Source organism: Lepisosteus platostomus, chromosome 6 (genome assembly GCF_059453375.1).
Source record: "Lepisosteus platostomus isolate fLepPlt1 chromosome 6, fLepPlt1.hap1, whole genome shotgun sequence".
In the NCBI taxonomy this organism is placed as follows: domain Eukaryota; kingdom Metazoa; phylum Chordata; class Actinopteri; order Semionotiformes; family Lepisosteidae; genus Lepisosteus; species Lepisosteus platostomus.
The window spans coordinates 65,018,604-65,044,447 of record NC_142616.1 but is presented as its reverse complement, the minus strand read 5'-3'; the positions used below and the strand labels follow the sequence as shown (position 1 = coordinate 65,044,447).

Sequence of the window (25,844 nt, the reverse complement as noted above, 5' to 3'; positions counted from 1 at the left end):
ATTGCTCTGGAGCAAAGCCAGCCAGTTCAATTAAAAAAAAAAAAGAGTTGTATGTATAACTGGGGTTCTTCATATTTCCAGTTTTGCTCTCACCATTGCTTTTTTGCTGCATGAAACTATTAAAAGTGAATGGTTACCCTATAAATATCCTCGTCCTCGTCAGGATTAACTTCTACAACCTCCTCATCTTGCAGGTCACATGATATTGCTCGGCGAATTTCGGGCCCAATATCATGTAGTGTTCGGAGTCCGGCCTGCAACGATGATAAGAAAAGTTCTTAGAATCCCAGGTGTACGGTAGTATTTCCCAGGGTACTGTAGGGACCCAGAAGCGGTGTACCAGATCGCACTGAAAAGCATGTTATATGGGAAGATTCATTACAAAAATGACAATTCTTGAATTTCAGGTTGAATCGCCAGCTTCAACTGTAAATGACCTTCGGGAATAACAGCACAGCTGTCGCAAGAATTAAGATCGTTTTTTGATGGCATATACAGTCTGCAGCATTGAAAATATTTGCTGGTCATAGGTCATGATGTGTTACAAACATTCCAAAGAATCATACAAAGGCTTTCTGAGCAGATGGCAAGAGAAATTCACACGTCTCGACAATTGGCTGTGGTATCCAGGATGAGAACTGTGAGTAAGCCTGAGTTTTTTCATCCTGATATTAAAGTTGAGAGTCCATTTTGCATGACACATCTCATGATGAGTCACTTCTTTCAGAGCTGAAGGATGGGCTGCTTAGTCCTCAGTTTGGTTGTGTGTGTTTGATTCAGGGATTCAGTGATGATGGGTAGACGGGGCACAGACTTCAACAAGACAAGGATATATAACTAACCCTGACACACATCTGTTAAAACTAAAGCACAACATCTTCCAATATGAAATACGAGTGAATTTCTAAATGTAAGAACTTCTAATCTTCTAATCTTAAATTTAAACTTAGGTTCCCAAGTCGTGGAGTTTGAGAGCTAAAACTCCTTTTCTAGCTTAACCTGAAGTATTGCTTAAACACTATCAATATCATTCAAAGACATTATGGAACATTGCAATCATGATATTATTTCTAACAGCTGCGGATTCAACCCACTCCATCCAAGTTTCTAGTCTGCCATCCTGCTGAAATTAGGGACTTCTGAATCCAGGATATATGGGAACTAAAAAGGCTTTCTGTGTTTTCAATTAGATAAGCCTAGTCAATGACAGTGAATGTATAAAGGAATCTTCTGTGAATCAATATTCAACTGAAAAAGAAGTCCATTTAGGTCATTAAGGATCTTGTAAATGTACAAGTCTCTGTCTTGTTTTTTATTTTAAAAATCTAGAAAATTTTTATTCATGCCTTTTCTATTGACACCCACTTGGTCTGACTGAGTTTTTATTGAATGAAGTGCTTTAATTCTTATTCTGAACTAACCCTGGGTGTACTTCCACTGAAACACAGATACAGTATGTGGGTGGTACCCTCTATCATCAAAGATAATGGTCAGCAAAAACAATCAAGCTTTTCATGGTTGCTTCAAAGATTACAGCAAAGGCTGATACTTGAAATGCAATGTAATTTTTGCAGCTGTTATTAAGAAAAGCTGGGAGGCTTAACTGTTTTGAAATACTGTATTGAACTTTCAAAGGAACACAATTGGGATTTGCTAAGATCTTGGCAATGCATCATAAAGATGTAAAATGTGAACGGCATGATGGGCATTGCAATCACCATGACTCAGAAGTTTCTTCCCTTCCGTTTGCAATGCTTAGACAATACGCATGGCTTGTCATTCATTAATGTTAAAATAAAAAAAAAAGTAATTTTAAGAACATATGGGCATTGCAAAAATCATGTTAAAGGACTATAAACATAAATCTGTTTATAAGTTTCAGCAAATGATGTTAGCTGAAGGATTTTTAAACATGTCAAATCATGAATATGAGCTGAGTTCAAAATACAAGGTTATTTAATGTAAACATGTTAAACAATGCAATTGAAAAATCCCCAGTGAGGACAGATTCATATGTTCTTCAGAGAACTAAAAAAATCTGCCTGTTCTTTACAGAGTGAATTGCTTATAGCCTAACGAGGAATAACAGATTTAATTACCAGCAGTTCTTTCTAGAACTCCTGGTGGTATAATTAAGACATCACACTTCAAAGTGTAAATTATTCCTGTATTCATCCAAGTCCTAGCTGCAGATACTTTAGGTTGTCAACAACATATTTTTTGCAGTAAGATTGAGAGGGCTGTTGTTAGATCCAAATTTGATTATTCTCATGTTAAAAAACATCGACACAGGCGGACTTTGTATCTTATTCTAATAAGAACCCCAGGGTCACAAGAGGAAAGAATTTTGTATCATACATTACTGGAATGTATAAATAAAATTGCACACATTTAATGTGCATTTACTTTATTCTGAAAGCATGTTTTTCTATGTATTGCAATCCACTGTGTGCTTTGTGAAAATGTACTGTAGTTATTAACGCAGTGGAAATGTAAATAGTTGTGTGTTTAGCACGTAAAATACGTAGAAGAGAGTCACCTAAAACCTACGGTACATAAGTTGAGTAACAAAAAAGAGAGGGTCTTTCTATTTAATAATAATAGTAATAATAGAAAATCTTCTGTAAATAGAATCACAATACATGTTATCCACATAAACATTCTTACATTTTAAATAAACGATATATTGCATTGATTGGTACCACTGACGAGTATAAACATCAAGGCTTCCCCCAGGCATGAATGTATTCTGAATCAGTGTCAAGGATCCTCCCCTCAGTAAACTGGACAGTCACAATTTATACAGGTTCCTCCTGTTTTTTTTTCTCTCTACTTTTCATACCGCAAACGTTACCTTGCAAAATTAAGACTTTGATAAATACAAATCATATCAAACAAAACCCTGCACTTTCAGTACATACTGTCCTTTACAAATCTATTCTTTTTAAGGCAAAAGGTCAAGAATATCATTCTTAGCATTCATATCGTTCATACCACAAAGCAAGTATATTCTTTTCATAAAGGTAAGCCTTCAAACATCTGCATTTGGATTTCACAATTTTCTGTCTATTCACTGTAGGTTTAATCTACGAGTACAGTTTCCTTTAAGAACAAACCACACAGGCCAATTACCAGCACACAAACAAGACAACACAACATGAGACCTACACTGTAGCAGTGAATATAAGAGATGTAGCACTCCAGGGGCAGTCCGATGGACCCGTTCTTCTGGGTCGACTTGTTGCTAGTCAGAGGCGGAAACATTGATCTCGAATGCATTGTGCTGTACACATCCAAAGAGCTGCTCTTCGTCAAATTCGCATTTTCAGCTAACTGAATGCCAGTGTGTGCACTGCTCAGGCGTCTCCAGCCCAATTACAGTGTGTCGAGTGACACATTAACCCCTGAGAGCTTTTCTCAACTGCACTCAAGGAATTTGAAAAATCCTTTAAATGTAATAGCCCTATCTTTTTAAGATTTTTTTTTACTAAGGGTAAGAGAAGTCCGATCTATTTTTAATCTTTAAAATACCTTTTGGCAAAGAAATAATATGGTTACTATTATGTGCTTTTTCAGTTTGAACACTTGCTTGCTGCTGAGTTGTTTCTGAATATAATTAATAATGCTTATACATCTGTCAGTTATCATTAGAGCTTTTCCAGTGAGCTGTTCATAAAATAGACAGAGGGAATGCAGCTTATCCTGCTATTTAAACAATTGCATGTAAGTTAATCAAGCTAGAATAATTAAAACTTATGCCAAACAGAATGGCATCCCACTCTTATTCTATTAATTAAATAAAATTTTACCACATTAAATTGACTCAACATTGTCAATAATAGTTCGGGTGGGTAGCTGCGTCAGCATCCATAGGCTGCAAAGGAACAAGCAATAGGTTTATTCCATGCTGAAAAGAGAAGAAAGAAAACATAACGTTTCAGCCGTGGAGCCTTCTTCAAGTGTGAGGAAGAAGGCTTCACACCTGAAGAAGGCTCCACAGCCGAAATGTTGTGTTTTCTTTCTTCTCTTTTCAAAATGGAATAAACCTATTAATTTATCAATAATATTTTAATGTGCAATTTTCAACTACATCCTCATCTAATCAATCCTTTGAATTTCCTCACTAAAATGTGCTTAATGTTACAGTTCTGCTCTTCCAATTGGCTAAATTTGCTGCTCAAACAGTGACCTGCCTTTATCTTGTATAAGAACATAAGAATGAATGCTTAAAAACCAGCAGAGGTTATCAAGCCCATTAGCTTGTGTGGCTGCTAGTAGCTAATTTATCTGGAAAAAAACTTGACATAGCTGGGCAGCTGGTGCCAGACCCACAATCCTTTGCATAAAAAAGCACCTCCTGTTCTCAGCTCTAAATGCACAATTTCTCATTTTCGTATAAGTCCTCTGGTTCGTGGTTCAATATTGGTTCTGAAGAAGTCCAGAGGACAGACTTGGCCAATGCCCATGAGGATTGTAAATACCTGAATCACATCTCCTCATACTCTCAAGACTGAAAAGATTCCATTTAGCCTGTAACATTCCTCTAAACTTGAGGAACTCTTTATTTGTTTCTTCATAGAGATCACCCACAATATTTCTTACTCTGGAGGTGATTTTGCTCTGATTTTAAAACCGGTGAGGCCTTTGGCCCTTTGATCATTCAAAAACAATCTTGAAGATTTGTAATAATTTCATTATAAAATTCAGGAGAAAAAACAAAGTTAAGCAAGTGAATTAACATACATTTGCTTCTTAATTATACATTTGAAGTCCACAAAGGCATTGCCAGGCAACGGCCAAACAGAATTAAAACTTCTGCAAAAAGGGAGCATTTTTGGCAAAGGTTATTATTCAAATCTATTATGCACAAGTCAACACCTGATTAGAATTTGTAAAGGGCTAATTTGTTCATTGCTTTAAAAACTACAAGCTGCATGTCCGTGATAATTAATGTATAAGGAATTAAACCCTCTATCATTTATTCAGGGGACATGAGCTTCTTTTATTTCATTCTCAAAACTTCAAGGAGATGTAAAATGAAGAAGGTAAAAACTGGCTTTATATTCATGTCATTCCATTTGTCATTATAGACTATATTTTCTTAAGCTTCTTTGCTTTTTTTCAGATTAGCATTTGTGTGAAACCATGATATTTACTCTTCCTAATATAAAATACAAAACTCCTACATATAGTATCTGACAATCACAAGACATCCTTTAAAATTTTCCACCATTGTGGAAATTATGGACAAAGAGAGGACTATCATAAAACATGTATATGATTAAAAAATTTGTCCAGTTTGGTAAAGAGAAAAGTGTTAAATGAATAAGGAAATCACACTGAATTTAGGACCCAGATCAGAAGGAGCACAGTAAAGGAATGACATATTCGAAGCAACTCGTATCCCCTGCAAATTGTAAGCTAATTTATTGCTTTCATTTTCTAATTTAAAATTCAAAAAGAAAAATTACTGTAGGCTGCAGGCAGAGAGAGGGAGAGAAAAAGAAAGGTATCAAATATATTGCATCTGCCCCCTTTGTAAAATGACATTAAAAAGCAAAGTTTATTTTAAATGCAAGTATACGGGACGTCTGTTGAAACAGGCAAACATTATAGGAGACTGCCTGGTGCTTGAAAATTGATTTATGAAACATATACTTGAACTACAAGCATATATTTTTAAAACATATATATATATACTGTGTAAATGACAGTATATCAAGGGAAACACATGGAAGGCAGAGAAAAAAAAACTTGAAAGTAAGCAAGGGCCATCTGGTTTTACCAAACAGTAACTTATTTTACGGTCTTCGGAGCTGAAGATGGAATAGGTTTCCAATGTGTTTCACATCCAACAGCTAAACACTTACATGGTATAAAAAGGCTAAAAGGCTGTTTTTCCTTCTAATCTATTTTTAGAACTATATAAACCGTGTAGTATGATATATGCTTGCAAGGTATATTCGTAAATGCTTTGCTGAGACATTTTTTCATTCATTTGAAAAGCACTCAGTATCTCATAGACTTTAGACCGCTTTAAAAGGGCTGAATATTACTCTTTCATCAGAACAATGGAACAAAGACTGTCAGCACTGAATTCGAGGCATCACCTGCTCACATGTAAATGTGATAAATTATGTAGGCATGGTGGGTGGAAACAAGGATTCTAGAAGAACACTTCTGTTGAATTATAATATTAATAATAATAATTGCTTACACTTATATAGTGCTCTTCTGGACACTCCACTCAAAGTGCTTTACAGGTAATGGGGACTCCCCTCCACCACCACCAATGTGCAGCCCCACCTGGATGATGCGACAGCAGCCATAGTGCGCCAGAACACTCACCACACATCAGATATCAGTGGGGAGGAGAGCAGAGTAATGAAGCCAGTTCAGAGATGGGGATTATTAGGAGGCCATGACTGGTAAAGGCCAATGGGAAATTTGGCCAGGACGCCGGGGTTACACCCCCACTCTTTTCGGGAAATGCCCTGGGATTATGAATGACCACAGCGAGTTAAGGATGATGATCCTTTATCAGACAACTACTGATGGATTTTGGATAACATCTCTTAAAGTCTAGAGTATTCTTTGCAATGCCAACTTACAGTAGATCATGGTAAAAGATTCTTGTCTCTTAAGCACCAGAATTCAGAAGAAAGGGATTTCTTTCAGGCAAATAAGGTTCTATGTAGAGTAGCAGTGGTCACCTAAGCAGAACTTAAATTACAATAAAACCTCCAATAGATTATAGTACAAAACTCTGTGTGAAGTCTATAATGGAACAGACTTTTTTTCTGCATACTGGCACTGGCCTTTCAACCTAGATGACCTCTGCTACCTTCCTGTTACTCCCATTTTAATCTCTTGTCAATAAATATTCTCCCCGGTTTTTCTTTCAAGTGAGGACCCATGGACCATGAAACTACTGAGCAGTTGCCTGTCCCTTTTGAGGCTTTCAGCTGTACTGGAGATGAGGTGAGACTGTCCATGCATTGTGAATAACAACCCAGATGGTACTGGGAAACAGGAAGGAGACTCGGAGACCGCTTCAGAGAACATGTCAGGGCTGTTAAGATTAAAGATCTCTCCAAGCCCATAGTTTCTCATTTCACCTCTGACGGCCATCATCACACTGATCTCTCTATCTCTGTTCTCAAAGGAGGGTTTCTTAACTCCTATAGCAGAAAGACATCAGAAACTAAAATTATCCTGAAACTTGGTTCACACCTTCCCCCTTCGCTCAACGACAGACTTGTTTTCTTCTAATTCTCTCTATTCATTTGTAGGTTTCGACTTCACCCTCTCTTCACCTCTCTTGACTTCGCACCACCTGAGTGGCCTCTCTGCCTCTCCCCTGCTCCCGCCTCCTCCTCTCTCCTGGCTTTTGTTTTCCCAGGCTATATTATATTTGGTTTCTGCTAAATACCCGAAGAAGGCTCCACAGCCGAAACGTTGTGTTTTCTTTCTTCTCTTTTCAGCTTGGAATAAACCTATTACTTGTTCCTTATCTGATTGTTGTTTTCTTTGAAAGGAAACTTTCTCCTGACATACTGAACTCCAAAAAATAACATTTGAGACATTTGTTTTCATTTGTCCATTTGTTAAAATCATTTGTTATTTTTACAGTAGAGAAAGAGATCAAAGGCACCAACAGACAATTTATTGTGATTCATGTGTTCAAATATTTTTAGTCAGGTTGTACTTTCTAATAAAGTGCAGGCATTGGTAAGTTTTGTTAGTGTCACACAGATGAAATTAAAATTATTCTCCAGTACTAGAACCTACAGACAGCAGTGTCAGTGTTAGCCCAGCTGGAATTAATCTTTAACACTCCCTGTCTTATAAGCTAGCCCTTTACAAAGTTTATTTTTCATAAAAGCAACAGATTGTGACATATCCTGCCTAATCTATCTCAAGTCTATCTGGCTTCTACAGTCATCTAACTTATTTTCAGGGAAAAAGGAGCAGCATCTGTTTCCACAAGTTTCTCACATCTTCTGAGAACCCATCTAGCCAAAACCACAAGAATTAAGTTAATCAAGTGAATAATTAACTTGAAAACCCTTTCGGGTCAGCTTTCAACCTTTAAAACATAGCGAAACATGCAAAAAAAAAATAAACCCAGCTGAAGCAAACTTACCTGCAAAGCGATGGTGGTGTTCTTCGAAGGATGTTTTCCCACTAGGCCTTGTTCTTTGCGTTTCTTGAATTTCCTAAAGTAGTCCTGTATCAGGAAGGTGGCATAGAACTTCCCCACGGTTACCTCATCATCTAAATGAACAGACCACACAAATCCCTCCTCTGTCAGCAAAGTGCACTCACAGGGCTAATACGCTAACTTTCTATGTTGGTACATTGGAGATGCCCGCAGTGAAGACCTTCAGTCTGCAGGTCATCGGCAAGGTAGCAACTTTATGATTTGGTGTAAGAGATACAGTGTTCCAGCCATCCTCTTCCTATGACACACTAGTGCTCGCTATGGTGTGTGACCTGGGTACTAAAAGCTCAGAAAACTGAAAAGTTTCACCGTTAAAAGAATGATGTTTCCCTTGTGTGAACTTTTGAACTCGTTTAGCAATTATCATACAAAAAGTCTAATTTCGGTACCTTAAAAGCATACAAAATTAATTATGTTCCATAGATTTATAACTCTAATTGTAACTCAATAACGGCATACTAAATAATTAAATCAGGAATACATCAAAGAACGGCAGACAGAATTTTGGAGCAAGACACAATCAAATTGGAAAAGAGGCAGGTAAATCTACATACAAGACAATGGGATTTAAAATGATAGAATGTTTTGAATAGAATATCAAAGAGGTAATACATGGTCTGGTTCACTTCCAAAGGAAAATGTGAGGTGTAACAAACACACTCAAATTGACAGAACTATGCATTGCAAAGTGGAGTCGACTCCAGACTACTAATTATATATATTTACATATAACACACATTTGGTACTGACATCATTTATCTCAATCTTAGAATTTCATTTATTTATACTGCTGGGCTATTTGATTATTTATCTCTATCACAAAAGGTCCACATTCACTAAAGCCCATGACTTTAACCCACAAGTAAAAAAACCCCGACATATTTGTCTACCATGTTAAAATTAAGCAACAAAGTAAATTGGAATTTCACACTGAAATTTATATATTGCACCTAATAAACCTAATAAAAGTGCAAAAAATTAGATGTGCCTTCTGTATCACTAGTCTGCTATTGGACTGCCTACTCGATCTTCTAAAAAAAACACCTTTACAGACATTTTGCCTTTGCCAATAGTTTAAGGCACTGTTTCTGCTATTAGTAAAAATATACATGTGTAAACATTTCTACAGTTAATTTCATTTGTGATTAAAGGTTTTCCATCAAATGAACTGATGGTGACAGGTTTGTCTTCAGGAATAAATCTGCTTCCAGCACAAAAAAAAAAGTAATATGAGTTTCCAGATTTCAATTAGTGAATCTTATGGTCAACACATGAATAGCAAGGCTAGTACTATATTTAAATATACAGTATTCATATATGCTGTGGTTTATGTGAGGTCACTATATAGACTGATGCTGAAATAATTAAGATCTTCTGGTACTCTACCCAAGTAGATTCCTCCAAAACTAAGAGATGTCATGATATGCGTCTTAACTTTAAACTTCACAAAATAAGTTGAATGATTTGTTTTCATCCAAGAAAGAAGTTGTAAATAGTACACGTCGGCGTGTCTGAGTAGCTAGTATAACCCTATATACGATGGTTGTGCTGATAGCCAAGGGACACTGCTGCTAATAAAATAAATAGCAGGAAACACGCTACCCCACCACTGAAATGTACAGTAGATGGCAATATTAAGGAGAACACAGAAGGGAGGTGTGGGAAGAGCAGGGAACAATAATATCGAAAAAATCCCACAATATAACACACAAGCAAAAAAAGTCAACACTCAAAACAAAAACCAAGCAGCACAGTAATAAGTGTGTGGAGAATAACACCTGCCTAAACTATTAACACCTTGGACACACTTTGAGGCCTAGTTTACTTGGAAAGACTGCATCCCCTGATTTAACCCTACAAAATTAAAATAGCATCTAAGTAGATGCCCTGTGTGCAAGTTAATAACGTTCAACAAGAACTTAACACTTAACACTTTACACTTAATATGTATTCATACCACGACATCCCTATGATACAAGAAAAAAAGAAGTATGCGACAATCATATAATAATAATAAGAAGAAGAAGAATAGTAATCTACTTGCTTCTTTGTCTACGCTCTAAGTCCAGTAACTAAAGCACTATGTAAACATGTACATAAAGTATGTGCAACCTCTGCAATATGTGGTACCCTAAGGAGAAACGCCCTAGATTCTAATCAGCACATGCAAGCAAGCAGAGCTACTGCAGCTGTGTGGAATAATTCTGAAGCAGGAGTCTGTAACTTTAAAAACAACGCAGGGGACAAAGATTGGTAAGAGGCAACACTAGTTCCATGCCACCACCCTAAAACAGAATTGCTTCAGAATATTCTGAAGGACTGAGAGTGTAAAAGGAACAGAAGCTGTGGAAAAGCTCAAGCGAGAAAGACAAGATTTAGTACGAACAAAACATGCAGTGCTGGTGTTGTCTAGGCCATGCAAGCTGTCCATGAAGAAGCACACAACGGAGAGATTCTAAAACAAACCACTGTACAGAGAAAAGTCTTTAAAGCAGCAATACTTCCGTCATTTATTTTGTACTGAGAAAGTGTTAACTAAGCAGAAAGAGGGACTTATTTTGTGTCTGATGAAATGTCAGAGTCCTTTCATACATTTATGACATTTTTCTCTAAAGAGTTCCCAAATGGAAATGTTCAGGTCACCAAACAAAATACTGCTGCTTTAAATATTTTAAAAGAGGCCAAAACTCTGTAATGGGAAAATAGTTAAGAATATCAAACCTAAAGTATTATTTTACATTTATAACAGTAGATAGTCATGCTGATAGTCATTCTGTTAATTCAACAAAGGCAGTTCAGCTAATTTATGAGTTTATGAAAACCATTGCTCAAAAAATTGATATAACAGTTCACTTTGATTAACGTGTTTCTTAACATTTCCTGTTGCAGGAAAGACAAGATACTATCAGCAAGGGAAACAGCAGAATTTCAAGATAAAAATAAAAAACCACTGTCACATAAGTCCTTTGTGCAGTTAGACAGCTATTAGACAGTTATTTCAAACAGAGCTGAGCATGGGACCAGATTCTGCTCTTCTAGGCAGATGTGTGGTATGATAAGGTATACAGGAATCATTGAGCAGGGAAGCCACTATGCTTTGGGCTGTAGTTTCAGAACAGATGTGACTAACCCCCAGCCGGAGGAACAACTTGATCCAGCAGCTTCATACTGGTTCTTTTCCAGATCTTCTTGATAACAGCTCTCAGTTCCTCATTGGCTTGCTCAAGGTTACCTAGCGAAGAAGCAGACTTTTTAGTCACGTAGATGAAACGATTGGTTGAATCAAGAGGATTGCAAAGTCGCGTGCAGCCTTGCAGACTGTCACAGGGTCGACGCACGACAAACCACAGAAAATGACTACTGGAATTAAATAGCTGTGCACAAAGGTTGCAGTAGTGTGCATAAAAATACATGCTCACTACAGGAATGTGAATTTCCTTGTCCATCAAAAGTAAATTACAGGATATTTGTCTTTAAAAAACGGCTCTTTTCTTAAGTCTATTAAGAGCTAAGCAGTTTTTGTACAGGACCTTGGTAATTTAATGTGATAAAGGAAAGTGCAACCTCAAAACCACAAGGCTGAATGTGAAGAGAAATGATTCATCAGAGACTAAGGCCAACAAATCCTCTATATTCCTAAAAAAGAACAAGGTATGCAATAATTCTTTTACCCTGTAATTACTGGACTCTCATAGGCTGTCACAGATATTAGTATTGGACAGTCTTAAAGGGGAACTGCAACGTTATTTTTACATTTCGGTGTTATAAAGAATCAGCAGTGATGAGATCATTTTAAACCACAATGAAAATTCAAAGTACACAGTAACGTGTAAATTCTCCAATTTACATCACAAAAAATATAAAATTTAAAATAAAGCACAGCATTAATTTGTCGTCATTGTCTGTGATTCATAATGAGGCAAACAATACTCCCTGTGATGTGAACCAACAATATTTGTAAACAAGCATGCTCGTGAACATATCTTTTAATCTATTAGAAATAATACTGTTAGTTATAAGACCAGGAATGGCAGCTAGTTTGAGCACAAGTTTTGTTTCAGTTTCTGAAATTAAAATATATTTTATATTACAAACTGTCTGGCTCCATAATCAAGTCAACTCCAAAGCAGAGAAAATGTCAATACACGTCCTATCCCAAATTAACAATTAAAAAAATATATATATTTCTGTTGCAATAAAGAACATGCTTTAGATCAAGCACATTTGCTACAGATCACTACTACAGGAAAATTTCTGTAGTGAAATGTCTGCTGCACTAAACTACTTATTCGCTGTACATCGCATTACATTAGTCATAACAGTGACTAGTGAGGAGAAAGGGCCACTTCACATCACAATTCTCACAAACTGTGAAAAGGAGGGGTTTGTCACAACATGGCGATAATATAGTACTTTCACAAAGTTCGGACTTATTTTCGGAAAATATTTTAATACCGTCAATTAATTTATTCTGTTACCAAGATTAATAACCAGTCTGAGAACTGTTTTCCCTTCAGTATCTTTAATGATCATGAGCAACTGTCACAAATTATTTCAGAACTTCTTATGGATAAATGATTATTTGAATTCAGGAAAAAAAAAATTAAAACCTGCTCCAGTAATGTGCACAGCAACACAGACCTATAGTGCTTGGTGAAGTACAAATGAAAAATGAATTCTCAACTTACTCTAAACACCTGTTTTATCCCATCAATGTTCATCAAACATGCAGCTGGGAGAAATCATGTGCACGAGTGAGCAGGCTCTTCTGTTAGGTCTGTATTAGAATTTCTAATTTTACACACTGCAATTTCAGGAACTGGAATCACAACCTCATGCAATGCTCACAAAGGTCTGTTAACTGCAAGAAACGCTTTGGCTCATCACATCATGTGGAAAGAACACCAACCTTTTACTGTATGTGGGAAAAAAAAATCACTGCTTTGTATTTGCTTCATTTTTAGGTTTGATTTTTTTTACCATGATGCGGTATATAGGTGCATTGAAAAAAACAATAATTGTATGCAGAAGAAAAAAAATGTGGGATGTCTTTGTCCCCAACAAAACATTTTTTAACAAAACAATTTTTTAGATTAATTTTAAGTATTGTTTACATTTTTGTTTATGCAATAACATTGTGTAGTAATATTATCTAATATATCACAACACTAGTTTAAAAGGAGAGAATGTAGCTCCTGAGTGCATAATTAGTCCATTTTAAGAGGCCTTTGTTTCTAGAGGCCTGTCTTGGGTTGAGATATCCAGAAGCACCCAAATAGGTATTATGGACGCTGCTCAAATGAAACAGATATGAAGGCAGATCACAGAGACAGCGGGAGAACAAAAGTGACAGGAGAGATCAACAAGTTATCTGCTCCACTGTGAAAGTACACGGTGTTGGTACTGTATAGATGAATAACAGGCTAAGCTCACTCACCTTCAGTTTTGATCTTCAGTGCTGTTCGGACCAAGGCAAATAAGGTGGCATTGAACATGACTGTACCATCACTGTTTAATGGCATGTTCATGGCAACTAACCTCTGAAATAAGAAGTAGGAGCTGTAGCATTGAGTTTACCCCTCTACTGAGAAGCAAAGCACCATGAGCAGAATAACATTGTCTTTCCTAAAAGATGCACATCTCACTCACTCTGTTATGTCTTAACAGAAAGAGGTGGCTAGCTAGATTAACAAGTAAAAAAAGTGCAACAATCAAGTGAACCCTTTTTTATATCACCGACAAATCTTCAAACTACATTCTCTTGTGGCAACAATGGATTCTCTAACCCACACTGAAGCAAAAGTAGCACAATTAGCACTTGTGTCTAAACCGAAGGGTACTTGTTTATTGTCACTTAGACAGCTGTCAAAAAATCAATACAATGTTGATGACAGTAGCTCTGCCAAAGTCCCTGGAACACTACAGGCCGTCAGAACGGATTTGTTCGGAATTGCTGGAGATTGTGATTGCGCTGCCGGAGTGATTCCACTTCTCAGCGTCTCCTGGAAAACAACTCGGCTCTGTCTCAGTCCCCTGAGTGATTTTCTTATACTTGATATAACTACCCCCATGTGATAATTCTCCCTGAGCTTTTCTGTCAGATCAAATCAATGTGCCCTGTACAAATCTGGTGCCTTTATTTTTATGATATCTTCTATAACCATACAACAGATCATCTCTATATATACTGTATAGAGTACGCCCAATTTATACTGAGAAACAATAAAAACACGAAAAATGCTGTATTGGAACCAATAGCACCACGTGCTTATACAGTATATACATACACTATATATAGGCAATAAATAAAACTTTATTTTACCAGACAAGGCAGCTAACAAGGAATTTTAATTTACTATTACCACCTGGACAATACCCAATTAAAGAGCATGGTTTTCTACTGGAGCACTCAAAAGGCAGTACCTTGCTCTAGGGTGAACAGAGGTAAGCTGATCAAAGTACATAATTACTGTAGGAGCAACATCCAGGGCCCAAAGAAATCGGCTAACCAAAATACAGGTGTTGAGGCTGTTACCTTGCAAGCCACTCTATGTGGACATAGTTTGCCAAAGCCCAGCGGAGGCTGAATGCGACGCAGCAGAGTGACTACATCCAGATGTTTTATTCTGCCCCTGTAAAAAAAAGAGCATCATGTTTAAAAAGCTGGCCAAAAGGAGGCAGGAGCACAGCAGTGAAGCAATTCGCAAAACAGCTATCAATGTGAACGGAGAATATAGGGGCCTATAAGAGCGCAATTCCTTCAGAACAGAATACAGAAACACAATGCTTTCATTATCTTCCGTGAACACTACTTTGATGCTGTGAACACAAATAGCCCCTTCTTTTTTTGATAGATTTTCTTATGTTGCCCAGGTTGATTTTCACTTCTGGTCAATTTCTGCTTCAAATGTATTTATGTGGATTCTAAGCTTACCTTTACAACTAAAATTTACTATTGAATAGAATAATACTATTATAGTTAGATTAAATTCTCCTTATGACATGCAGTTAACTACACAACAATGATTCCAAAGTATTATGTAAGAATGTTACGTTTTTTATTTCAGTCTTATTTTTATATTATTTATATCAATATTCATAATATTATATTATTTATGTAATATTTTATATTTATCGTTTCCCTCTAAATGTTTTCCACAAATTCCGGTCAGGGTTTTTCCATTCTTTATCGGTTCAGTCCACTTTCTTACTCACTTTGCTTCAGGATCATATTCTGACCATATCCTCTTAAACTCGTCCAGGTGGTGGGGCCCAAGTATGGACCAGTCACGTGTCAAATAGTCAAAGTTGTCCATGATGACAGCAACAAACAAGTTAATGATCTAAAATAAAGTTATTACTCATTAGATTAGGTCAGATTTAAGTTTGATGCAAACCCATCTTTTCTGAGAATAACAAAATTAAGTTAATTCTACTGCTTTTAAGAAATGGCAAAGGTATAGTATTTTACAGCAATATATCTTTTGCTTTCTACTTTGAGCAAATTGTTTTTCAGTCATTTCATTCAGCAAACCCAACCGTCCTTGGTAGCTGTGAAAAAGCTTGACGTATTTTAGACATCAACCAAAACTACTCAACGCAAAGCACTTCCTGGCAAAACATAAGCTTGGCGAGCAGTTTCGCCAAAAGACAGAAATAAAAGAGACAGTTAAAAGCCACTGTATATGAAGCCTGTACATTTTTCACACACGACGCCATGCTTACCAAAAAGGCGCACAGCATGTAAAAACTAATAAAATAAATAAAAGCGAAGTTGCTGCCGCACGTAAATTCCTCGCCGGGGTTATAGTCGGATTCGGGGTCACAACGTTTGCCTGGCAGACATGCCTGCATGATTTCTTGCCAAGCTTCGCCCGTTGCACACCTGAAAGACACAAGCAGCCCGTCTTCAGTCAGCTGCGCCAATGGACAGGGGCAGTGAAGGGCAGGCAAGAGCTGTCCCCATGTCTGTGAAAGCAAATGCGTTATGGGAATCTGTCTAACTGCATTCAGTCAGTGCAAAATGTGACTGTGATGGAATAAATGATAACACCTGCTGTTCCTGCAGAAATGCCCACAGATTAACTCTTACCTGTATGCCTGAACCTGTCCATCTCATTTGTACAATCTCCAGAAGATCTGAACACTTCATTAGTAAAGGGCTGGTTTTGATGACATTTTTAGTGTTCCCTCAATTTTAAATTCAGCTTTCACAACTTATCACAGTCGTGCAAATTATATACAGTATTTATGAATTTATTATATAAAATGTCATAATATTATATATATTTTTACAATGTAAAATATATTAATTAATGATATAAATCACATAAAGTATTCATGAATAAATTTATACCTACTAAGACTACTAACCTGAAAAGCAAAAGTACTGCTTGTGGAAATGTCTGGAAGTTGTTATTTCTGTTGATCTGAGTGTTGTCTACCATGGCGATTTTCCCAAAAATCTGTGAAATAAACACTCCATTTATTATTTTTCCATCAGTAATTTCCATCGTGAGCGCTAGACGTATAGTACGCGGCTAACTATAAACTCTCTCATTTAAGTAGTGACATATTTTCGTTTTGCAAATACCTGCATCCCGATTACAGCATAGATGAAAAACAACATGGCAATCAGAAGAGCAACATATGGCAAAGCCTAGGGGAAAAATGAAAAACAAAAATCAATCATCAGGAAAGCAAAAGAGAATAACATCTTTTCAGTACTGCACTGCAACATACACATACAGTATACATGTTGGCATTAGAGGGTCATATTGGATAGACAGATCTGCACCAACAATGCTTAGTTATGTATATTGGCACTCATGGATTAAAAACAAATAACAAGCAGCACTTTTGAATGAAGATGTTGAAGTATGTACAGCTAGAGATTATTTTTATTCCAGAGAATACTTTAAACCAGAAGCTGATTGCTTAAGATAAAGTCATTTCAGGGACTCTCTTATAGAAGCTTTTGCGACGCCCCAAATATTTACTGATTATTTTAAATACCAACAGAGCACAACATATAAAATCACTCATTTTAAATCGGTAATCCATTAAAACAACTGTACTTGTTTTCGAATAATAGGCTGTCCATCGACCACTGGAAATAATGGACAGCCAATTTGAGATATAGACATAACTATTGGAGACAATCCATATTAATTAATTTTGGCTTGTAGCAATCAGAATACAAAAGCAAGAACATTCTCCTCCCAGGAGACAGCACTGCACACGAGCACAAGAGACACCAACCTCAGCCGAACAGACATCTTTCGTTGGGGGGTGCAGGATCAAAGGCGACCCATTCTATGATGTCAGACCTCAAAGCAGGAGAGCCACTCACCTGAAAAGACTTTATAAACGTCCACAAGAGCGTCCGGATGCCCTCCCCCCGGCTCAGCAGCTTGACCAGCCGCATCACGCGGAACAGGCGGAAGAAGGTGATGGAGATCCGCGAGCTGTCCTCGGTGTTCTGGGGAGAGCGAGCCGCCGTCAGTTCCCAACAGAGGGGAGGCATGCACAGCTCCCGGGGCCAGGGACAGAGCTTGGTAATGCTTTACAAGTGAGCTAGAAAACCTGCGACATGCTGCACGTGCCCCGACAGTATGACCTCTGCATGCCTTAGCATGAACTGTGTGTGCCTTTGGAGTTACAGTGCTGTCACTGCCCGCTGGTCTTGTAAGGACCACACCTGACACAAGCCACACTTCAGGCTCCACACAGAAACCTGTGTGCTTTGCTTTTTGTCCTGTAAAAGGCGGTACAATTTTGGTCTGTTACTAGACCAAATAAAACACCCCCCTTTCAAGGACATTGCATCCTAATGAATAAAGTAATGTAATTAGGTACATATGAACTAATATGCATGAAGTACTGTTGTGGTGTCACTTCACGCATAAGACCAAAGAATAACCTTGATCAATGCTCTGTGCACGCAGTTTCAGGACGCCCAAAACTTCCTAGGCAAACTTTAAAATAACCTGCGTGAGACCTGAAACATGAGCAAGTTTTAGAAAATAGAGAAACTTTTCCTCTGATTACCTGTATAAGCAGGTTATTGGTAATAATGTCATGAACAGGTAAATATAATTTACACATATTTACCAAAGGATTGCTGCGATTGAACTGCAGGACGAATAAGATCAGTACTTAATCCAATTCACAGGAGAAAAGCTTTCTGTCACTTTAAACTTTTGACCTTCATGCAGTACGTGCCATTAGTTGATATGTAACTAAAGAGTATATTTTTAAGCATTACCAAGTGTTAGCGCTTTTTAAAGCTAGGAGAGAGACATAAGAGGGAAATTAAGGTGCATGCTGTATACCTCTCCATACTTAGTTGCATTAATCTGCACAAGCATGGGTCCCTTTCCATAGGTAAAACATGCCGAGATAAGCTCAGACACTGCCCCTATCTATGAACCATTGGAAGCTCCAGGATCATGCATTTCTGAGGGTTAAAAAAGGTCCCGGAAGGGAAGATTTCTGTTCACACTCCCAGCCCACTGGAAAAACCAACTACTTTTTTTCCGCATTCATCTTGAAATTCAACTACTTGGAAAAAAAAAGAAAAAAGGAAAATCTCAAAAGGAAAAAAAAACTTAAAATTTAAAAAGGTCAGAGCAGGTGAAGAAACATAAAAAAAATCTTAAGCTGACAGAAAACAAAACTGACGCAGGGGAACAGGTGGACAGCCTTACCCCAGACTCTCCAACTGGGGGACTTTCTGTTGGCTTTAAAATTAAAGAGCTGCATTAATGGCGAAAGGTGAAATGAGCTGGAGAAGTAATTGATTAAACAAATTCTCTTTAAATTCATGGAATGCAATTGTCTTAATTACTGACTGACAATGTATCAGAAGCATCTATAGTATACTGGAATAATGTAGATGGCCTGATGTGTACGGATCATGCCACCCTGCAGCTGCTTGGAGAAAATAAATTCCCTCTTCCATTTTACACCAAGTAAAAAACTAAAACCTTAAAACGGTATTTTAAAAAAGCATTTTAAATATGCATCAGGCCATATTCTGTATTGCCAGTCGCACTAGTTAATGCTGTCTGCACAGCAAATAACTACACATAAGCATATTTACTCCTTCAATTTAAATGTGAACATGGCAGAACAATTGGTTTGGTGTGGGCAAGTGACGAGGACATCAAATAAATAGTTATAATTAATCCTTCAAATCCTCCTTTTTCTGATGTCTAGCTCCCTTGTATTCTTTGGGAGTGTTTCGATTACTGTAACCCTATTACACCCTATTAACCCTATTAACCCTAACTGTTTTAAAAAACATAGTTCAGCTTCATGACTGATTTTCAAATCCTGGTACTTTGTTCTGAGTGAATCAATATTTAAATAAAGCGAAACACTTTTTGCATACACACTGCTCATAAAGGACACGACATCCATGAGAAACGCAGACCATGAACATGACTGACCTGCAAAAGTGAATCAAATTTTTGAAATGGGAAAAAACAAATGTACTCATTAAAATACCAGGTTTCGAAAACACAGAGTACTTTTTGGATAGAATATTATGCTTAAATTTTGTATTCATTTTTAAAATATCAGATTTTTTAGATTTCAGTGAGAATTACATTACGTACTGTCTAAATTTCAAAATCTATTATTTGCTACATACAGTACAGTACTGTACCTTTTCAGAGTGAGATGTAAATGATAATGAGTATAAATCATAAGATGTATACTAGAATCAAGGTCTGTTCTACAAGAAAACCAGGTCAAACACTTACAGTATGAAACATGCTTTAGGCACAGACACATTGCAGACAAGCACTCCACGCAAGAAACTTGAGTGATGAAGATGTTCTCTTTTGCATTGCAGCAATCCATGCAATTCTGATATGTCAATTAAGCACCGCCAAAGTGCCAGACTTGGGTTGTTTATGCAGATCGGTGCAGGTAAAGAGTAAGCAGTTTGCTTGAAGGCTTAACATATGCTAGCACTCCTGTGTCCCATGCATCTGACTGAATGCTACACACCTGATCCCTATACTTGATCTTCTTAAGCTAAAAGAGCTGACTACAGAAAAACAAAAGCAAAAGAAGCCAAATACGTCAGAGTTGAAAAACCTTTTAAAAACTTGGTATTTTATATCCTCATCAAGAATCATCATCAATAACACAACTGAAACTGAGAGAGTTAAAATGACAACTAGCCAACTAGCAATACCCCTTGCTGGCCAAAACTATATTGTTCCAGAGAGAGATGTTAGAGCACCACAGATTAAAATTGGCTTCTTTTTAAAGTATGTGCATCAGTTTCATGAGTGTACAATGTTTCATGTAACAGAAAAAAAAACTTAAGTTGTTTTGCCTTGTCTGGCAGTCAAGGCAATCTCTAAAGTGCCTCAATTTTATCTGTCACCAAGTAAATGTTCTTAATACAGAGATCTTTAGGATTTAAAAATGAAATGATCAGAAGGACAGAAGAACACCAAACTTTCATTTTGCGGTACACTGTTAATTTGCCTAAACCACATTGTCACGAACAAGAACAGACATAAATGTGCAACTCATAACGCAATTTCCTTTCTCACAACTCAGAACGCAAGCTGGCTTCTCACAAGATATGCTGCCACAGAAGACACCAATTACGATGCAGTCTTAGTAGCAGGGCTTGTGCGGAACCACATCAAAAGAACACAAAGACATGCAAGGGAAGAGGTCCAAGTTTCTTTTTGGCTGAAAAGGAAGAGGTTGAAAGAAGGGAAGAAACTGCACGCTCTCCAATTCCACTCACACCACTGACCGGAGGGGAATGAAGTGGATGACCCAAAGCCATCTACAGTGAGTTCAGGGAACACAAAATGAATGTTACAAATATACATGGTGGAATGGTTCAAAACAAAACAACAACACAAAAACACAACAACAAAAACTCAAAACATCCAACACTTTGACACAGCAAGGATGTGCATCATGCAGACTTCACCAAAAGGGAGAAGGGACGGATGAATTAAAGATTAGAGGCAGAGGTCTGATGTGATAACAGATGGGAGGCATGTGGCAACAAGGGAGAGGTCCTATCCATGACGGGGAGGACCAGATGAGTCACAAAGCCTTTCACTAAAATTCACTCAAGAAAGTAAAAACACCTAGAATAAAGATATAAAAAATGAGCCTACTTCAAAACGTTGAACTGTAATTCACTGTTTTGCATTCCTATGCTACTCTGCCATGCAGTTCACCGTAAATGAGTATTTCTGCTTTGTGCACAAGGGCTCAACAGCACTATGCAGTGAAAGACCCTGTGAGAACGGTTCTGTGATCACTCCTGCACACAAACACGTACAGTACACCAACCCAGGGACAGAAAAACCACAAGCACTGCTCCGACATGCCATTTCGTTAGTTAGAACACAGAACACCTCAAAAATAGAGTCCCAAGAAGTCATAAAAGGCTAAAAAATTAGCTTTGTGAATATGTTTGTACACTTCTTCATGTGTCTACAAAAATGTGGTGGGCAGGAAAAAAATGAAAATTTTAAAGTCTGCCCCTCACTGTTGTTATTGTCGGTGGCTTCTTCATGCCCTTCACATGTCTCCTTGATATAATCGTTCAGTTGTATCACTGTTCTTTTGATTCAAAATGTGCTGTGGTAAAAAAATAATGGCACTAATGAACAAACTGAGTGAATGGAATTATACTGTACGTGTTGGTAAAGATGTGCTAAGTGAATGAGAACATCTGGCTGTGAGAACTTTAATTAAATCAAAGACAAATTGTCTGAAGCTAAAAAGAATTGTTAAGTGCAATCTGTGATGTTAAATGACCATGCAGAAAACCAGTTCATTTACTGTCATAGCAGTCATCCAAAATTTTATCCAGTCTTGGAAAAAAAGTGAGCTATTACTGCACAAACTATGTAATATTTTTACGTTTAAGGTCTGAGAAAGTAAATATACTTGTACATAATCATTATCATCATTATATCATGATAATACCTCTCCTCTACACTTGCAAGAGCTGCAGCTATCAGAATCCCAACTTTTCAACTGAACAATCTGTTTTTTTACTCCTATATTTTCATTGTGAGCACAATTTCAATGTGTTTTAAAAATGTTTGTTTGCAAATACAACATCTTAATTCTTATCACTGACTTTGCTCAAGACCATAAAACATTAGATGACCAACAATACATTAAAGTGTGTGTAGTGTAAAATTCCACTAAGATAATTGTTAAAAAGCAGATTACAAGCACATCAAAAATGTCAATTTTCCTTTATACTTGCCTCTACAAGTTTCTAGAAGATAGAATGGATATGAACAAATATTAGACAAATATCTTTGGAACTCCATAAACCAACATTCAGAAAAGAGACAAGTATGAATGCTTTGACAGACAATTTTCTGTAATGAAGAATGTTCTTGCACAATTGCACAATTAAATACACAGACCTTACAAACAGAGCAGAAATATGCAACACCAATACATATACACGACGTTACAAACAGTGACGTTAAACATTCAGCATGGTTTTCTTTCTCGGTATTTCAAATAAATAAAATTCACTAAACCAATACTGATGCAAGTATGATGCTATCTTCCCTGCAAACAGGCATCAGCACTATATAATTGTGGGTTACAGTGCACGATGACTGGGATAGTGCTAAAGTGATAGAAGAAACAAACATCTTCAAGTTTCACAATCAAAATCAACAGAAGCTATGAAAGATTAAAACATTCAACATTTTGGAACCTTGTATTATGAAAAGTACTGATAATTGAAAAAAATATTGAGATTAAAAAATGATATTTTTCTTGCTTTTACTGTACATTAATATTTCAGTATGTATCCATCCTGCATGGAGAATATAATCACACCTTTATGTCGCTGTAAAAATGGCATTATTTGGGGATATTTGTTTTTAAAAAGCTCCAAAAATATTACCAAAATATACTTACGTTTACTTCTGTGATAGCAATATCAACGACGCTACCAACAACAATTAAGGCATCGAAAGTGTTCCATGCATCAGTAAAATAGTGCTGTTAGTTCACACAACCAAGGAAAGCAGAAAGAGAGGAAAGAGAGGGCAGAGAAAAAGAGAAAAAAAGTTAAGAAGCTGACAATTAAAAGATGAGAGCAACTAGAAAAAGTGCCTTGGTGACATCCTTTTGCCCAGTAGTACTGTATCTGTGAAAACCCCTGCAGACCAACAGTTCCAGTGTAAAAACGGCTCCCCTTAGAACACATTAAAGCCTGGTCTTTCAAAGCCCTGAGCAATGTATTGACTACACTAAATGGTCTATCTACAGGAGACGCTTTTATGACCAGAATTCTGAACCATAAGTTCAAGTCTGTACTGGTAAACTCTAATGTGATTAGCAGGTTTGTACTGAACCACATCCATACAAAATACATGTGCACAATTTTTATGGGGCACTACAGTGCAATGGTCAGTTGTTTCAACCCCTATATGAAGCTTCAGTATGTGCGTTAGAACACATAAATGTTTTGATTATAAGGCCCATTGCTTTTAATAAGTTCTATATGAATCCATTAAGCTAGAAGAGGTGTTAAAAGCCATTAGGATTCACAGATACAGCAGTACGGTGGGTCTCTCTTTGGTCTAGCCGGACTGCCCTCTCCAAATGCCTGTAAGGTTAGCTCAAAAAAAAGAAGGAAGAGAAGTTGTGAGATGAGAAAATTGTAGCCCAGTGACTTGTCCAGGACAGGGTGAGTAGATTAAAGGAAGAACGGGGCAGGGTGAGGGATACTCACATCTATTTCACTGAGAACGATGTCTACTATGCTGCCAATAACGACGAGGGCATCAAACACGTTCCAGGCATCTCCAAAATAACCCTACACAAAGCAGCCAGATGTAGATGGGGGGTTGTGGGATAAGGGAGGGTGGACAGAAATTCAAACAAATAGGTAGGGAGAGTGCACACTGAAAAAGGACACGGACCCCTTCTAATTAAATCAGAAGCATGCTTCAATGAAACAAATATCTGCCCCCATCCCAAAAAAGAAATCCATATATATACACATACCGTATATATATGCAAACATATACAAACTCAAACACATGCATCCATCTGTTTGACTTCTCATGTGACAGATCCAAAGATGTATTTTTAAATATTTCTTAGATGACTTTTTCTGCACTGTTCAGTCATGTTGGTCACCAAAGTGCAGTTCTTTAAGGGCTTTATCAAAACTGAAACCAAATCACAATACCTGTATGCATTAAACTGAAATCTTACGACAGGGCGTCTTATGGGCTACACACATACAGTAGAAAACCAGAAAAAAATCAGTCTGGCTTTGAAATTTTGTATAAAAGTTTCAGTTCTTTTCAGGATGTAAGCAAACGCAAACCACTCTGCTGTTAATAAAGTGGTAACACTAAAGCAGGATGATGACGCAATGCAAACATCTGACATGCACATTTTGGGGCCAAGGAATGGAGTGGAACTGTCATCTTGTATGCGTAATGTTACTACATTCAGGACAGCTTCGTTTTTCTGCAAGCGTGATAACTGTATGCATCTGATCTCATTAACAGTGCAGTTACAGTAGGAAGTGCATCTCACTTCCACTGGCAGAGAATTATTCTTTTTTTCCTTGTGTTTTATTATAGAACTTGTTGGAACAAGAACATTTTACTCGTATTTTTAGGGTAACATTAATTTGTATGCGACTGCATTTAAAAAAATCCAAGGAGAAAAAAGTCGCTTATATACCGTATATGATCATAAACAGACCTCTTAAGGGAAACTTGGGGAATTGTCTAATGGACAAGTCACTTTATCCTACACATCTCATGCAGAATAAAAATTTCCACCCACTCCAAGCAGTCCAGGTTAACTTACTGGCCATCTGTCCTTTTTCTCCACAAAAATCTGTTGTAAAATGTTGAAATGATTGTCATTATCTCTTCTGCAGTTAAGAAACTTAAAGAGTTTGGATCATAAGGGTTTAAAATTGACAATACTACAGAAGTGTAATCTGAGAAATAACTAAAATTGACCTTTTAAAGGAGTATCCAGATACACATAAAGCAATAAAAAATGTTATTATACTAAATAAGAAAAACTCCCGAGTGTCTCACACTGTAAAGCCAGTTACCCGGCATGCTGAGTGGGTTTTGTAATCCAGACACCCCTGGTTTAAATCTGAATTATATCATTAGCTGACTGCAACAAGGATTCTCTATTGGTGGTGCATAAAAGAACAAGTGGCATCACAAAGGAATTTTGAGTCAGTCCAGGGCCCCTTGAATTGTTGCACGAGAATGTGACTGCATCAGTATTCCACTGGATGCCACCGTAGATTCAATAATAAAGCTTGCAATAATAAAATAATAAAACTGGCGTATGGTTCAACTGTGTACATTTCAGAAGACACTTCAGTCAACTTCATCTCCCCAGTACTCCGACAAGGACTTGAGCTCCGCTGACTAATACAAGCCATTTCAAAGAGCCGAATATGAGCAGATGAGAGATGATCATTCCAAATGGCAAATAAATAAGGCCAAAACTGGACTGTGACATTTTATTCACATTTTGTTTTCTTTTAAGGGGGAATGTAAACCTTTATGGTGGTTCCAGTCCTTCAAACTCTGCTGTC

The 25,844-nt window shown here is 37.2% G+C and overlaps 1 protein-coding gene across 16 annotated transcripts in view; it reads right to left on the bottom strand.

Moving 5' to 3' along the window:
- Positions 1–25,844, bottom strand: part of LOC148662139 (voltage-dependent L-type calcium channel subunit alpha-1D-like) — a 118,873-nt gene that overhangs the window by 9,117 nt on the left and 83,912 nt on the right. For 8 of the 16 annotated variants that reach the window (XM_088636958.1, XM_088636948.1, XM_088636950.1 and 5 more), the window contains 12 exons: positions 23,171–23,254; positions 18,934–18,966; positions 17,577–17,705; positions 16,818–16,883; positions 16,598–16,689; positions 15,950–16,109; positions 15,440–15,567; positions 14,760–14,856; positions 13,662–13,764; positions 11,355–11,456; positions 8,147–8,277; positions 138–254 (listed from right to left, as the gene is read on the bottom strand). In XM_088636958.1, coding sequence (XP_088493084.1) covers positions 138–254; positions 8,147–8,277; positions 11,355–11,456; positions 13,662–13,764; positions 14,760–14,856; positions 15,440–15,567; positions 15,950–16,109; positions 16,598–16,689; positions 16,818–16,883; positions 17,577–17,705; positions 18,934–18,966; positions 23,171–23,254 — 1,242 coding nt within the window. Of the gene's footprint in view, positions 1–137; positions 255–8,146; positions 8,278–11,354; positions 11,457–13,661; positions 13,765–14,759; positions 14,857–15,439; positions 15,568–15,949; positions 16,110–16,597; positions 16,690–16,817; positions 16,884–17,576; positions 17,757–18,933; positions 18,967–23,170; positions 23,255–23,990; positions 24,075–25,844 lie in introns of all 16 variants that reach the window. The other 8 variants (XM_088636959.1, XM_088636960.1, XM_088636965.1 and 5 more) reach the window with 5 other exon arrangements.